This window comes from Arachis hypogaea, chromosome 9 (assembly GCF_003086295.3).
Source record: "Arachis hypogaea cultivar Tifrunner chromosome 9, arahy.Tifrunner.gnm2.J5K5, whole genome shotgun sequence".
Taxonomy (NCBI): domain Eukaryota; kingdom Viridiplantae; phylum Streptophyta; class Magnoliopsida; order Fabales; family Fabaceae; genus Arachis; species Arachis hypogaea.
The window spans coordinates 49909986-49926255 of NC_092044.1; the positions used below are offsets into that span (position 1 = coordinate 49909986).

General features: G+C 39.4%; 2 protein-coding genes across 2 annotated transcripts; both read right to left on the reverse strand.

The window, feature by feature from the left end:
- Positions 1 to 10041: 10041 nt before the first annotated feature.
- Positions 10042 to 12277, reverse strand: LOC140175119 (uncharacterized). Its single transcript, XM_072202046.1, has 2 exons — positions 12072 to 12277; positions 10042 to 10294 (listed from the first exon to the last, which is right to left on the reverse strand). Exons 1-2 carry the CDS (start codon positions 12275 to 12277, stop codon positions 10042 to 10044), a joined length of 459 nt encoding a protein of 152 aa, XP_072058147.1.
- Positions 12278 to 12998: 721 nt separating this feature from the next.
- LOC112709144 (uncharacterized) lies at positions 12999 to 16002 on the reverse strand. The gene is made up of 6 exons (XM_025761040.1): positions 15862 to 16002; positions 15478 to 15754; positions 14631 to 15154; positions 14362 to 14549; positions 13515 to 14025; positions 12999 to 13178 (listed from the first exon to the last, which is right to left on the reverse strand). Exons 1-6 carry the CDS (start codon positions 16000 to 16002, stop codon positions 12999 to 13001), a joined length of 1821 nt encoding a protein of 606 aa, XP_025616825.1.
- Between the last annotated feature and the right edge of the window lie 268 nt (positions 16003 to 16270).

Consider the following 16270-nt stretch of genomic DNA (forward strand, 5'->3'; position numbering starts at 1 on the left):
GTTTATAGCTAAGTAATCTGAGGGACAAATACTGTGATTTGTGGGTCCCAATTCTGATTGTACTAAAATCAACTGTGACAACTGCAATGAGACCGTCACTTTCATGGGACACGCGTAATAATAAAAGAGAAGACACGTTATTTCATTAGGTGAAGATGAAATTGAGTTTCAGCACCACAGAATCTCCCCTCTTTTCTTTGTATAAATTAGAGTCTAAAGGCAAATTCTAAATTCAATCCGTCTCAACCTTCATCACCTTCGTATATCAGCAAACACAATCAGATCAAGAAATCAAAATTCACACAAGCACATGTAAAGCACATAACATATAGCACATAATCAGATAAAACACATAAGCACAACACAACAATAAAATACACACCAAAACAATTTAAAGAAATGCATATAATGAATGCCTGTCCTACTATCTGTGAGCTCACGTTTCGGTTATATTGCCAAACCCGACATATATGGTAGCTACCCTGCACATACTCTCTCTGTCGTTCATCCCTAAGACGAACATCACGTACTTATCACAAGCTGGTTTTAAAGGGAGATTAGCCTAAACTTTACCTCGCATCGTAAAGCAAAGATTAATCAGAGATTACGACAGTTCTAAGCTCATATATATATATATATATATATATATATATATATATATATATATATATATATATATATATATAAAGAATAGTATGATCTAGAAACCCGATGAAGAATATAGCTCAAAAACAGGATTTAAAAGTGCATAACGTACTGGCGAGGCCACTAACTCAAAACACGAGGAATAGATACAATATAACAAGATATCATAGTATAATATCATAGGAATCTAGCCCGGCTCACGGAGTTTAAGCCGACTAGTCATATATACAGACAAACAGAAACCTGACAGTAAAAACAGCTTATACAAATTTTGTTATCTCAAATACAAGCCTCTAGGCAAAGCAAAATACAAAAGTGAGAGACATATACAAAATGAATCAAAAGAATAAAAAAGAAGTATCCGAATCCTCCGCTTCTGTCACCAACCAGACAACTCACTGAGGTCGGTTGCGACCTGCGTCTGAAAAATACAACAAAAATAAGGTGTGAGAACCGGAGGTTCTCAGTATGGTAACAGTGCCCAGTGATGTAGGATATAAGTTCTCGGAACGCCAAAGGCAATCCTAGACTCCATATCCTTCACAAGATTTCAAACTTAAAGCATTCTAAACAAATTAACATAATTATATAAAACCTTAATTTAATTTAAAACCTTAGCATACAAAATGGGTAATCTAACTTAGAGAATTTTCTATTCTAACAGTCTCCGCTGTCCCTCAGCCTTCAACAACCTATCCTCCGTGCGATCCCATCGCCACTGCCTTTCGAACCTCCTCAATCCCAGTAGAAAATTACAATTAAATACAATGCAAGTAAAACACAAGTAGAAGCGTATAAGGCAAGTAGATCAAGTAAATAAATAGGCATGTGATTCAATTAGGCATACAATTGCAAGTCGGCAAAGCAAACAAACAGATAGAAGATGCACATGGTGAATGCTTGCCCTATTGGTTGTGATATCACATTGTCGGTTCAACTGCCAACCCGACACATCTCCATGGAGATGTCGCCCTTCGAAATCATCATATGGGAACCCTCGAGATATAGTGCTCGGATTACTGTCCAGGATTTTGCGCCTGCACGCTCTATTGATCCGAAGAGATGCGAGCGAGATACTCTTGCCTCAAACCTCACATCTTAACGTAAGCGGGATTTAACCACCATCCTTACGCCGCCGCCGCCGCTACCTCGACAGGCGGGATCCGACTGCCGTCCCTGCCGGGCGCATAGCGTCTCATAATCACAAAATAGTAGTACAGTGGTATTTCAGAAAATAGTTTCAGTACATCAGTGCTTCTTCATCACACATTCGGGTCCTTAACTCATCTCAACCACTATCCATTCGCATTTTCATTTTGAACTCAATAGTACCTCAGTGCCTATCTCATACATCAACATTCATCACATACCATCGAACCATCCTCAAAACGCAAGAAACCTAGGCCTCCATTTTCTAAGTTTGCAAAATAATATCATTTAGAACCCTTAAATCCTTTCCCATGTGTTAAATGTCCAAAACTACGCCCAAGAGTCTTAAAATGGTGTTATAGAAGCTTATAACCTTGTTGGGAAGGTAGAATAGTTGAAAACAAAGGAAAATTTGAGAAACAGGGCGTGTGCGTACGCACAGTGGTGTGCGTGTGCACGCTCTGAAGAGTTTTAAAACGTGTGCGTATGCATAGGGGTGTGATACGAGCATCTATCCTATCTTTTCCTAGTGAATTTGCATTTAAATTGTTGAGTTTAATCAAGAATTAATTATCTTTTAGCCACTATGGATGCTACTTTGAGTCTCGAGAAATTCTATTTATTTTTGGTAGCATTTAGCTGGATTTGATGGAGAGGAAGCTTGCACAAATGGAAGGAGCACAAGAATTAAAGGAGATGACCAGCGAGGAGCAATGCGTGCGTGTACCTGATGCGTGCGCGTGATTTGGAGATTTATGCAACGACGCGTGCGCGTACCTGACACGTACGCATGACACCCAAAGAAGACCATCGACGTGTACGCGTGACATCCGCCACGTGCAGAAAACGCTGGGGGCAATTTCTAGGCCCCATTTTGGCACTCAAGTAAGGTGCAGCTCTTTGCCAAGTTAGGCGTGGATCCAGTGAAGCCAAGTGGACCCCACGTTACAAGACGCGGATTATTTAGTTAATTCTGATTTAAATTTAAATTTTATTTTAAAATAGGAAAAGATAAATAGATTTTAAATTAATTAGGATTAGATATAAAAGATTTTATGATTCTATTCCAATTTTCAGTTCTGCACTTTACTTTCACCTGAATCCTAGTTTTTCTCTCTGAACTATGAGCAACTAAACCTGCACTGTTAAGGTTAGGAGCTCTGTCTATTTGTATGGATTGATTCTATTGTTTTTCTATTTTAATTCATCTACTGATTTATATTTCAAGAATTGTTTTCGTTCTTTATCTTATGAATTTGGGTGGAATGGAAGTATGACCCTCTTTCTAATTAAGTTCTTGTATAACTTGGAAAAGCTCTTTACTTGAACAACAGCTTGAAAACAATTTCTCCTAAATTCTAATTATCTGGACTTAACGGGATATGTGACATATAATCCTCTTATATTTTGATAATTAGGATTTTTGTGGCATAATAATTAGAATTAATCTTCACCCCCGAATTGGAATTAATTGACCAAGGAATTGGCGGTTGATGAGAGTTAGAGGAGACTAGAAAGGTCTAAGGAATTAGGGTCTAGTCACATATAGTTTGCTATGAATTAAATCTTGCATGATTAAAATAAATTAATAAGAAAAGTCAATCCAGAAAATAGATAACTCTGAAACCTTAACTGCCTTCTCCACATTTTGTTTTCCCAACTTATTTACTTGCCTGTCTTATGATATTCTGAGTTACTGTTTAATGCTTTTGAACTTCCAAACACTATTTTTTGCTTGCCTAACTAAGTAAATCACTTAACTATTGCTACTTAGTCCATCAACCCTTACTCACCTGAGATATTACTTGGTACAACCCGGTGCACTTGTCGGTTAGTTTATGGGTTATAAATTCTGCACCAAGTTTTTTGGCGCCATTTGCCGGGGATTGACTGTGATTGACAACTACTGGTTGTTTGATTTCTTAGATTAGGCATTTTTTGTTTTAATTTCATTTAACTTATTTTCTTAAATTTTCAAAAAAAAAGAAAAAATTATTTTGATTTATTTTATTTAAATTTTTTTCTTTTCTCTTAATTTCTGAAATTAAGTTTGGTGTCCCCTTAGTTGTTTTATTCTTCCTAGTTATTTTATTTATTGAGCTTAAATTTCCTTTATGTTCTTCTTCTTTGCTTGCCTGTTTACCACATGGTGCGTTTAATTCTGTTTGGTGTTTTGTGCTAAGGAAAAAATAATGGAGAGAGATCACATGGATTACTACTCACACCCAGGGAGTGATTCTTATTATTATGGATGGAGGAACTACCCAAATTTTGGTTGGCAAAGTCAAAATGAAAGAAACTTCAGTGCTCCATGTTCCAACTATCAAGAGCCACCATCTCCGTATCTATATCAAGAGCCACCATCTCCCTATTCATACCAAGAACCATCCTCTTTTTACTCTTATCAAGAACCATCATCTCCTTCTTATTCATAGCAAGAACCATCCTCTATTGAGCTTCTCATGAAAGAATTCATACATGACATAAAGATGAGTGTCAAAAATGTAGAAAAATATGTGTAGTTGATTATTAAGTCCCAGGAAGAGGAACAAGCGAATTCCTTCCCAGGAGATATAATGCAAGATCCTATAGAAGAAAGTGAGGAAATCAATCAAAGGAGTTCATACTCCAATGAATTAGAGAATTTTCTGCCCTCACACATGGAAGAAGAGGAAGATGCACCAACAAAGAACGAAGATGCACAAACAAAGGAGGTTGTAAGGGATGAAAACAATTTTGGGAATCTACACTCCAATAAAGCAGAGAGTGGCATATAGGGTGAGTTTATTGAACCACCAATTCAAGAAGTTCTTGATGAAAGGTACACTCTAACCATCACACAACACCCAAATTTTGAAATCAAAGAAGTGAAGGCAACCAAGGAAAGCACTGAAAAGAGGATTGTGACCAAGAAACAGAAGATAATATCTATGAAAAAGAGAAGGTCAACAAAAAACAATCCAACCTCTACTCTAACAAGCAAGGTGAATTAAGTTAATCACAATAAAAGAATGCTTGTTAGGAGAAATTTATATCAGGTGGCACTAATTTTCACCTCTCCCCCCTTGGAGACATTTCTTTTAACCAACTGGAAGAAGAGGAAGAAAATTCAACAATCAAGTGTCAAGCTAGTGACATTAAAGAAGCGCTTGTCGGGAGGCAACCCGATAATTTTGTATCATTAGTTATTTTTCGTAGTAGTGATTTTCTTATTTATTTGATTTTTATTAAGTTTGTATTGTTTTTCTTTTGTTTACATGTGTTCTGATCATGCAGCTATTTTAGAACAGGAACCGAACATTCCAAAAAAAAAAGAGAGAGAAGAGAAAATAGGCCGTAAGTTGCGCTGGAGTTGTGCAGAAACTACGCATCGCACACTAGCTCACCCACACGTACACATACCAGATGCATACGCGTCCCTCTGGTTCACGGACCACCCACGCGTGCGCTTGCCTGACGCGCACGTGTGCCTTGAAAAATCGACGTAACTGGGTGCATGACCGAAAGTTATGCTAGTCTCGCGCTGGTACTGTGCTAGCCACACAATTCAACCCACGCGTCCGCGTCCCTGGCGTGTACGCATCACCCTCACCATGTGGCCAATCACACGTGCGCATGCTGTAAGCGTACGTGTCGATCGCGCCGCATCACTTACCCTGCGTGCCGCCCTGTTTTCATTCTTTCTCCCTCCCAAATCCTACTTCCCTCTTGTTCTTTTATCCTTTTTTCTTCTTTTATCATACTAATTTTTTTTATGTCCCTCTCTGTTTTCAGTTCTTCTTTGCTTGAGGACAAGCAAACCTTTAATTTTAGTGTTGACACTTCGCTTAAGGCTTTTCTGTTTAGCACCAAAGGGAGATGAATGTTCTTCATGGAGGAATGAGATGGCCACCGGCATAACTGAGGTGGTTGAGTTTCTTTCATCCTATTTCTCTTCCGTTCTTATTTTATTGTCTTTTGTTTTCTGTTGCTTTGATTGCTTGCATGATCTTTAGTACTTTCAGTTCTTAAGTGTAGTTTAAAATAAATAAATAAATAAATAAATAATATTTGCCTCATGTATTGCTCACTGAGCTTGAAATCAAAAAGAAAGAAGAAAAGATGTAGTGCATGAGAAATTGAGTTTAATTTTAAGAATAGTCTTATTTACTTAAATGGGGTGGTATTATTTGTAATTCTGAATGCATGACATGAACAATGCATAGTTGAATTTGAATCAAGGGATGTTGATGTATAAGGAACAGGAATTTAGAGAACTATTATGACTTCTCTGAAATTTATGAAAGTTTAATCTTTGAAGCAGAAGAAAACAGCAAAAGAAAAAATTAAAAGCAAGGTCCAAGGCTTTGAGCATCAATGACTAGGGAGGTCAGACATGATTAAAAGCTCAAAGAGTTGTTTCCCTAGTCATATGCTTGTGGTGTTTTTGTGTCAAATAATCCTTGAGACAGAACACTTAGAGTCGAGACCAAGTGCATTTAACAGAGTATGCCAAAGGCTTTGAGCACCAATGTCTAGGAGTAGCTGAAAGAAAAATCAGAACTTAAAGAGAGTTCTCCAATTAAGTGCTTGTGGTGTTTTTGTGTCAAGTGAAGCTTGTGACAAAACATTTAAAGTCATGGCTAGGCTCAAGGTGCAAAGCACCAAGGAAAAGAGATTTAAAGTAAATTTTGCTGTGTTCAAGAATTAAAACTGGAGTATAAAGATCAGAGAATTCATAATATTATTCGGATTCTAATTCCGAAAGACAATGACATCCATCTGATTCAAAGGAGAGTGAGATGCCAAAACTATTCAGGATTGCAGTTGTAAGCCCCACTATAAGAAGATACATGAGCTTAATCGAACTCTCACTTCTCATGTAAATTCACATCTTAATCATGCACTTATTTTGGTTGCTTGAGGACAAGCAATAATTCAAGTTTGGTGTTGTGATGCGTGAGCATCTTTTCTATCTTTTCCAAGTGAATTTGCATTTAAATTGTTGAGTTTAATCAAGAATTAATTATCTTTTAGCCACTATGGATGCTACTTTGAGTCTCGTGCAATTTTATTTATTTTTTGGTAGCATTTAGCTGGATTTGATGGAAAGGAAGCTTGCACAAATGGAAGGAGCACAAGAATTAAAGGAAATGACCAGCGAGGAGCGACGCGTGCGCGTACCTGACGCGTGCGCGTGATTTGGAGATTTGTGCAGCGACGCGTGCGCGTACCTGACGCATACACGTGACACCCAAAAAAGACCATCGACGCGTACGCGTGACTGACGCATACGCGTGACATGTGCCATGTGCAGAAAACGCAGAAAATGTTGGGGGTGATTTCTGGGCCCCATTTTGGCACTTAAGTAAGGCGTAGCTCTTTGCCAAGTTAGGCGTGGATCCAGTGAAGTCAAGTGGTCCCCACGTTACAAGACGTGGATTATTTAGTTTATTCTGATTTAAATTTAAATTTTATTTTAAAATAAGAAAAGATATTATTTTAATTTTAGAAAATAGATTTTAAATTAATTAGGATTAGATATAAAAGATATTATGATTCTATTCCAATTTTCAATTCCGCACTTTACTTTCACCTAAATCCTAGTTTTTCTCTTTGAACCATGAGCAACTAAACCTCCACTGTTAAGGTTAGGAGCTCTGTCTATTTGTATGGATTGATTCTATTGTTTTTCTATTTTAATTCATCTACTGATTTATATTTCAAGAATTTTTTTCGTTCTTTATCTTATGAATTTGGGTGGAATAGAAGTATGACCCTCTTTCTAATTGAGTTCTTGTATAACTTGGAAAAGCTCTTTACTTGAACAACAGCTTGAAAACAATTTCTCCTAAATTCTAATTATCTAGACTTAACGGGATACATGACATATAATCCTCTTATATTTGTATAATTAGGATTTTTGTGGCATAATAACTATAATTAAACTTCACCCCCTAATTGGAATTAATTGACTAAGGAATTGGCGGTTGATGAGAGTTAGAAGCGACTAGAAAGGTCTAAGGAATTAAGGTCTAGTCAGATATAGTTTGCTATGAATTAAATCTTGCATGATTAAAATAAATTAATAAGAAAAGTCAATCTGGATAATAGAGAACTCTGAAACCTTAACTGCCTTCTCCACATTGTTTTCCCAACTTATTTACTTGCCTGTCTTCTGATATTCTGAGTTACTGTTTAATGCTTTTAAACTTCCAAACGCTATTTTCTACTTGCCTAACTAAGTAAATCACTTAACTATTGTTGCTTAGTCCATCAATCCTCGTGGGATCGACCTTCACTCACCTGAGATATTACTTTGTATGACCCGGTGCACTTGCCGGTTAGTTTGTGGGTTATAAAATCCGCACCAGGGTGGGTGTACGCATAGGTGCCAAAGTTCACAAGGCCTGTTCACTCACACAACCCGTGTCAGCGCCCCCAACAGACTGGCCTTCCCAATGTGTGCGTGCGCACAGGGCTATGTGTACGCACAGGTTGCAATTTCTCATTGATGTGTGCGAACACAAGTTGTGCTAGTGCTGCAAACAGACTGCCTGCCTCTGCGTGTGCATACTCACAGGTCTGTGTGTGCACACAGGTTGAAATTTTTGCAGAGGTGTGCGTGCGCACATGGCTGTTCGTATGCACATATCAGTAATAAAAAAATTCTGCAACTTTGCAGAATTTCAGATTTTTAACACCAAGTTTGAATGATCATAACTTCCTCTACAAAATTCTAAATTTTGCAAACTTTATATCAATTTAAATAGTTTTCAATGAACTTTAATTCTAAACAAAGTTATGATCAGACAAAGTTCACAATTTCCTCAATTCCTTTATAAAACACAACTAAAACCAAACCAAACGATTCCAAACTCCAATTCTCATCAAAATCGACCCTCTATGTCATATTACACCAAACTTACCACATTTTACTTCACCTTTCATCATCCTCAATCTCAATATCAATACATCACATTTATAATCAAACCTCATTAACATTTTTCCAACTATATTACCAATTCATCAACATCAATATCACATTTATGAACACAATTCACTTCTCAACTTCACAAATCATTCCTCCTCATCATATCATTACCAATCATCAAACTCAAACTCAATAATCATTAATTCATCATAAATCATCATACAACAACATTCAACAACTCATCAACCGTTCAAATCCAAACATATCCTATGGGTCACTAACCTAAGTGTGTATGAATATTATAGGCTACATAGAGGAAACCAAAATCATACCTTGGCCGATTCCCAAAATGTCCTTAACCCAAAATGAGCTCCACAATGATCACCAACTAGCTTTCTAACACAATCTCAGCTTCTAACAATCACCAACTAGCTCCAAACTCACAATAATCAAACTATATATGCATAAACCATCACAAATCAACCTAGGGCTCATCATAAATCAAAATCACACAAGAGTTCAAAGTCTCTTAACTTGTTCAAAATTTTGGGTAGCCAAAACCTAATGCTAAGGAAGGATTAGAGTGAACCTAAACATCCAAAATCACAAAATCTCACTTAATAAAAACCCTAGAATTTTTGAAATTTTGAGGAGAAGAACTGAGAGAGATTCGAGCTTTCCTTACCAGTTTTTTATATGGGTTTTGTAGAGCTCTTCACAAGAAATACGTAGCCACAAACGGTGCGGCGATCGAAGCTCTGTAGCTAAAGATATGAGCTTGGGAAGATGATGATGAATAGTGCTCAATCTCTTCTCCTCTCCCTCTTTCAATTTCTGATGTGTGTGTGTTTGTGAGTGTGTTATGGTTGTTTAGGTTCATTAATGAGCCCTTATATATGTTGGGCTTGGGCCCAACTTGGGCCCGGTCTAACTTGTTAGCATTTTTAGCCCGTTTGGCCCAACTTCGGGCCAAACCTTTTAAAATTAACGCCCGGTTTTCTATTTCTAATATTTTTCTAAGGTTTTCTGGGTGTTTTCACTTTTTCTCGTGTAGCACCGGGTAGACTTGAACTAATTCAACCGGTTCAACTGCCGGTTCATGGTTTTTCACGGTTTTTCGTAGAAAACACATTTTCTGACTCAGAAAAACCCACCGAGTCCAAAAATTACATTTAAATCCTCAAATTCTCACTCTAACTTTTCAAAATCTGATTTGGGCCATATAATTACTTAATTAAACAGGTAATTAAGCTCAGTTCTTACGTTCTCCCCACCAAATAAAAAAATTTGCCCTCAAAATTTGAATTACCTGAGAATAGCTCGGGATAATCCTTTCACATCTTGAACTCCAATTCCCATGTATGCTCTTCAACTCCTGCTCGCTCCCAAGAAACTTTAACCAATGAGACTTCCTTTCCTCGCAGCTTCTTCACACTAGTGTCATCGATCCTCAATTCAACCAACTCAGGATCCAACACATGAGGTGCATCCGACGTGTACTTGGAAAGCTGTGACACGTGGAATACGTCATACAGGTTAGACAGATGATGTGGCAAAGCAACTTGATATGCCACTGGCCCGAATCGCCTTAGAATTTCAAACGGTCCTATATACCTCGGATTCAATTTCTTGGTCTTAATCGCTCTTCCAATCCCAGTGGTCGGTGTAACTGATGAGCGGATAATTTATACGCTTTTTGGCATTGTTTTCATATAGTTTTTAGTAAGTTTGAGCTACTTTTAGGGATGTTTTCACTAGTTTTTATGTTAAATTCACATTTCTGGACTTTACTATGAGTTTGTGTGTTTTTCTGTGATTTCAGGTAAATTCTGGCTGAAATTGAGGGATTTGAGCAAACTCTGAAGAAGGCTGACAAAAGGACTGCTGATGCTGTTGGAATCTGACCTCCCTACACTCGAAATGGATTTTCTGGAGCTACAGAACTCCAATTGGCGCGCTCTCAACGGCGTTGGAAAGTAGACATCTAGGGCTTTCCAGCAATATATAATAGTCCATACTTTATTCGAAGAAAGACGACGTAACTTGGCGTTGAACGCCAAGTACACGCTGCTGTCTGGAGTTAAACGCCAGAAAAACGTCATGATCCGGAGTTGAACGCCCAAAACACGTCATAACCTGGAGTTTGACGCCAAGAAATGCCTCTACTCGTGGATTGATCAAGCTCAGCCCAAGCATACACCAAGTGGGCCCCGGAAGTGGATTTATGCATCAAATACTTACTCATGTAAACCCTAGTAGCTAGTCTAGTATATATAGGACATTTATCTATTGTATTAGACATCTTTGGTCTCAGTTTTGTTTTATTCTTCATCTTAAGAGGCTATTGATCACGTTTTAGGGGGCTGGCCATTCGGCCATGCCTGAACTCTTTGCTTATGTATTTTCAACGGTGGAGTTTCTACACACCATAGATTAAGGGTGTGGAGCTCTGCTGTACCTCAAGTATTAATGCAATTCTATTTTCTTTTATTCAAATCTCTCTTATTCTTATTCCAAGATATTCATTCGTACCCAAGAACATGATGAATGTGATGATAAGTAACCCTCATTATCATTCTCACTCATGAACGCACGTGATTGACAACCACTTCCGTTCTACATGCAACAGAGCTTGAATGTGTATCTCTTAGATTCCCCAACAGAATCTTCGTGGTATAAGTTAGATAGATGGCGGCATTCATGAGGATCCGGAAAGTCTAAACCTTGTCTGTGGTATTCCGAGTAGGACTCTATGATTGAATGACTGTGACGAGCTTCAAACTCCTGAAGGCTGGGCGTGATGACAAGCGCAAAAGAATCAAGGGATTCTATTCCAACCTGATTGAGAACCGACAGATGATTAGCCGTGCTGTGACAGAGCATAGGAACGTTTTCACTGAGAGGATGGGATGTAGCCATTGACAACGGTGATGCCCTACATACAGCTTGCCATGGAAAAGTGTAAGAAGGATTGAGTTAAAGCAGTGGGAAAGCAGGCGTTCTTGAGCCATACAGTATCTCCATTCGCTTGTCTGAAATTCTCACCAATGAATCTGCATAAGTATTCTTATCCCTTTTATTTATTTTATTTATCCAATTTAATTCCATTTGACTCTATGATTCCAATCACTAACTGAGATCTACAAGGTGACCATAGCTTGCTTCATACCAACAATCTCTGTGGGATCGACCCTTACTCGCGTAAGGTTTATTACTTGGACGACCCAGTACACTTGCTGGTTAGTTGAACGGAGTTATGTCCACTCGTGCCAAATACCTAAATTCCACAATTTTACAATGAATGCAAATCAAAGAATAGTGATCACAATTTCGTCCACCAGTAACCCGCAGAAATACATGTTACCCCACTTTAAACTCTAACAGTTTCCTTCTCTGGTTCGCATAACTCTTCTGTCGACTCTGAGCAGTTAGGATCCTTGCACGAATCTTCTTAATGTTCTTAGTAGCCTCTGCTATCAAATCAGGGCCCAAAACACTTGCTTCAGCAGTTTTATACCAAGAAAGTGGAGATTGGCACTTTTGTCCATACAAGGCCTCATACGGAGCCATCCCTATGCTCGCTGAAAGTTGTTGTTGTACGCAAACTCCACCAATGGCATGTAGCAGTCCCAACTTCCGGGTTGATCCAATACACATGCTCTTAGCATATCTTCCAATGTTTGAATAGTCCTCTCCGACTGTCCATCCGTCTGTGGATGATATGAGGTACTGAGACATAGCTTCGTACCGAAAGCTCTTTGGAAAGCTTCCCAAAACCTTGAAGTGAATCAGGGATCACAATTCGACACTATACTCGACGGCACACCATGCAACCTTACTATCTCCTTTATATACAACCTTGCTACCTCCTCCATTGAGAAACTTATTCGGATAGGTAGAAAATGGGCAGATTTGGTTAAGTGATCCACGATCACCCAAATCGCATCAAATCCTAACCTAGTCCTTGGTAAACCGATCACAAAATCCATTGCAATTCTTTCTCACTTCCACTGAGAAATTTCAAGTGGCTGTAGCATTCCCGACGGTTTCTGATGTTCTATCTTCACCTTTTGACACGTCAGGCACTTTGAGACATGTTCCACCACATCCTTCTTCATACCAGGCCACCAGAACATAGCCTTCAGATCAAGGTACATCCTATACTCCTAGGGTGAATAGAAAATCCGCTCTTGTGCGCTTCTTTCAATATATCTTGCCGCAAGGTCCCAATATCCGGCACAATGATCCTACCCTTGAATCTCCACAATGCATCTTGATCCCATGACACTCTCTACTGCTTCCCTTGCTCGATAGCTGGCAACACCTTAGGTAACTTGTCATCATTTCGATGAGCCTTTAGGAGTTCAGATTTAAAGTCACTTGAGATCTGTAACTGATTCAGGCAAGCCCTTCCGGCAACTTCACCAATATCCAACTTAAGATCTATAAACTTCTCCATTAGCTCATCTTCCTTGATTCATATCGAAGCTATTGTTAAGGATTTTCGACTCAATGCATCTGCTATTACATTCGCCTTTCCAGGGTGATAAATCAATTCAAAATCGTAGTCCGTAAGTAACTCCATCCATCTCCTCTGACGCATATTAAGCTCTTTCTGATCAAAGATGTACTTGAGACTCTTATGATCAGAAAAGATGCCAAACCTCACTCCGTACAAGTGATGTCTCCAAATCTTCAATGAAAACACAATCGCCGCTAATTCCAAATCATGAGTTGGGTAATTTACCTCATGCAGTTTCAGCTGACGTGATGCATAAGCCACCACATTCCGGTTTTGCATCAACACGCAACCCAAACCCTTCAAGGAAGCGTCACAATACACTTCAAATGGTTCATGCAGTTTTGGCAAAATCAAAACTGGCGCCAAAGTTAGCTTTTGCTTCAACATCTGAAAGCTTTCTTCACACTCCGATGTCCACACAAATGATTCCTCCTTCCTTGTCAACTTAGTCATCGGTAGCGCAATCCGGGAAAATCCTTCAATGAATCTCCGGTAATATCCAGCTAAACCCAAGAAACTTCTAACTTCCGTCACAGTCGTCGGTCTTTCCCATTCCATCACTGCTTCTACCTTAGAAGGATCTACGGCTACTCCTCCTTTGCTCACCACGTTACCTATGAACTTTTTTTTCTCCTTCCAGAACTCACACTTCGACAACTTAGTGTACAACTTTCGCTCCTTTAGGATATGCAACACAATCCTCAAGTGTTCCTTATGCTCCTTTGCCGTCTTAGAATAAACTAAGATGTCGTCTATGAAAACCACCACAAATTTGTCCAAAAAGGGATGAAACATTCTGTTCATATAATCCATGAAAATAGTTGGTGCATTCGTTAACCCAAAGGACATCACCGCAAACTCGTAGTGTCCATAGCGCGTTCTAAATGCAATCTTAGGGATGTAATCCTCCTTCACCCTTATCTGATGGTAACCAGATCTCAAATTAATTTTGGAAAACACCCCAGCTCCTTGCAGTTGATCCATCAAGTCATCTATCCTTGGCAGCAGGAACTTGTTTTTCACAGTCACTTTGTTCAACTGTCGGTAGTCCACACACAATCGTATTCTTCCATCCTTCTTCTTCACCAATAAAACTGGCGCTCCCCACGGTGATACACTCAGTCAAATGAACCTCTTGTTTAGAAGCTCTTCCAACTGAGTCTTTAATTCATCCAGTTCTATCAGAGCCATTCTATACGGCGCAATCGACACTGGTCCGGCTCCCGACACCAATTCAATCGTAAATTCAATCTCCCTTTGAGGTGGGAACTCAGGAATATCCTCCGGGAATACCTCCGGAAAGTCTCTAACCACCAGAATCTGATGTAAGTATTGGGTATCGCCCGAAGCATTAGTAGTTAATAAGATGTAACCCTAACACTCTTCCCCACTATAGTGTACCCTTACAGAGTTCAGGTAGTAACCTTCAGCTATCATTACCCCACTCTTTCCTTCCGGCATGAACCAAATTGTCCATTTAAAGCAATCCAATAAAATCTGATTCTTCGACAACCAATCAAACCCCAAAATCATCTCCAACCCAACCATTGGTAAACAGATCAAATCATGGACAAAGTCTCTACCCTCAAGTTTGAATCCTACTTGCCTACAACCTGACCTAGTCATGACTGTCTGATGCGGAGTATGTACATGCAAATCAAATGGTAACTTTGATACTTTTAAACCTAATTCCTCAACTTTAGCAAACGAAACAAACAAATGCGATGCTCCAGTATCATATAATGCAATTAAGGTCTTATCACCAATTAAACAAATACCTCTCATCAACGGATCTGCCTTGGAAACATCCTTGGCATTCATAGTAAAAACTCGCCCCTGGTGCTGACCTTGACCCGCACTTGGGTTCTTCCCACGTGTGCAATCCCTCGCAAAATGACCAGGCAAGCCATAGTTGAAGCACCCACCTAAACCAATCTTGCAAGAGTCATATGGATGAAAACGTCTAGAACGCACACAAGTCAAATCTAGAGAATTCTTACTCTAATTTCATCTTCCTTTGCCACGCTGAAATTGATCCTGAGGGTTCTTTTTGAAGCCTCCGTGCCCTTTAGGCGCATATCCTCCTCTCTTGAAACTCTGACCTCTAGGATGGAAATCCTTGCCACGTCCCTTACTAGTATTCCTTCCACAGTAGTCATAATGTTATCTTTTAACCCCCTCTGGTACTTAATACACTTTCAGCTCTCGTAGGTCTCCGGGGTACCCTGACACACCCTAGAAAACCTACAGAGCTCCTCAAACTTGCTAGTGTAGTCTGCCACTGACAAGGAACCTTGCTTCAGCTGCATCAGTTCCATTTCCTTTGCTTCACTTGTAGATTCAGGAAAATACTTCTTGTAAAAGGCCGTCTGGAAGACATCCCAATGAACGACGGCGTTCTGAAGCTGTAACAAGCGGCACCCTACTTGCCGCCAGTGCTGTGCCTCCCCTGCCAGCTGATAAGCAGCAAATTCAACATATTGATTGTTCAGAATGTACTGCGCCTGTAAAGCACGCTCCATGGCCTGAAACCAGTTGTCCACTTTAGTAGGATTAGTTGATCCTCAGAAAATTGGCAGATGAACCATGAGTAACGTTGCCAAGGTCATCAGAACACCTCCTGTGTTATCACCGTTTCCTCGGCATTGTCATGAGCATTCCCTTTGCCATTCCCGTTTCTGTTTCTGGCCGATTGGCCCAATCTCTGCACTGCTTGCAGAGTCGCAGCAGCATTAGCCTCCATGGTATTAGCAAGGTTTGCTATTGCCGCCATAAATTCGGCATGGTTATCAGCCGGTTGCTCATTCCTACTTTTTCGTGAACGTGCTCGACCTCATCCGCGAGTGGCCTGATGAGAGAACTTTTGCGTGGTCTAGAATTCAGAATAAATTTCTGTTGCAAGTATAGATTCTAAACCAACAAAAGTCCTTTCATACAAACGTTTTGGTTGTCACAAGTAACAAACCCCTAAATAAATTGACACGTTTTATGCTACTGGTGCGGGGGCAACCTCGCGCTCGCGTAACTCTCTATTCAAAATC

Coding starts and splice junctions, on each gene's coding strand:
- LOC140175119 (XM_072202046.1), bottom strand. CDS start 12,277: ATGGCTCCGTATGAGGCCTTGTATGGACAAAAGTGCCAATCTCCACTT. Junction 10,295..12,071: donor CTGTTAGAGTTTAAAGTGGG/GTAACATGTATT, acceptor TGAAATTCTAAG/GCGATTCGGGCCAGTGGCAT.
- LOC112709144 (XM_025761040.1), bottom strand. CDS start 16,002: ATGGCGGCAATAGCAAACCTTGCTAATACCATGGAGGCTAATGCTGCT. Junction 15,755..15,861: donor ATGACAATGCCGAGGAAACG/GTGATAACACAG, acceptor AACTGGTTTCAG/GCCATGGAGCGTGCTTTACA. Junction 13,179..13,514: donor CCTTGAAGGGTTTGGGTTGC/GTGTTGATGCAA, acceptor ATATGAATCAAG/GAAGATGAGCTAATGGAGAA.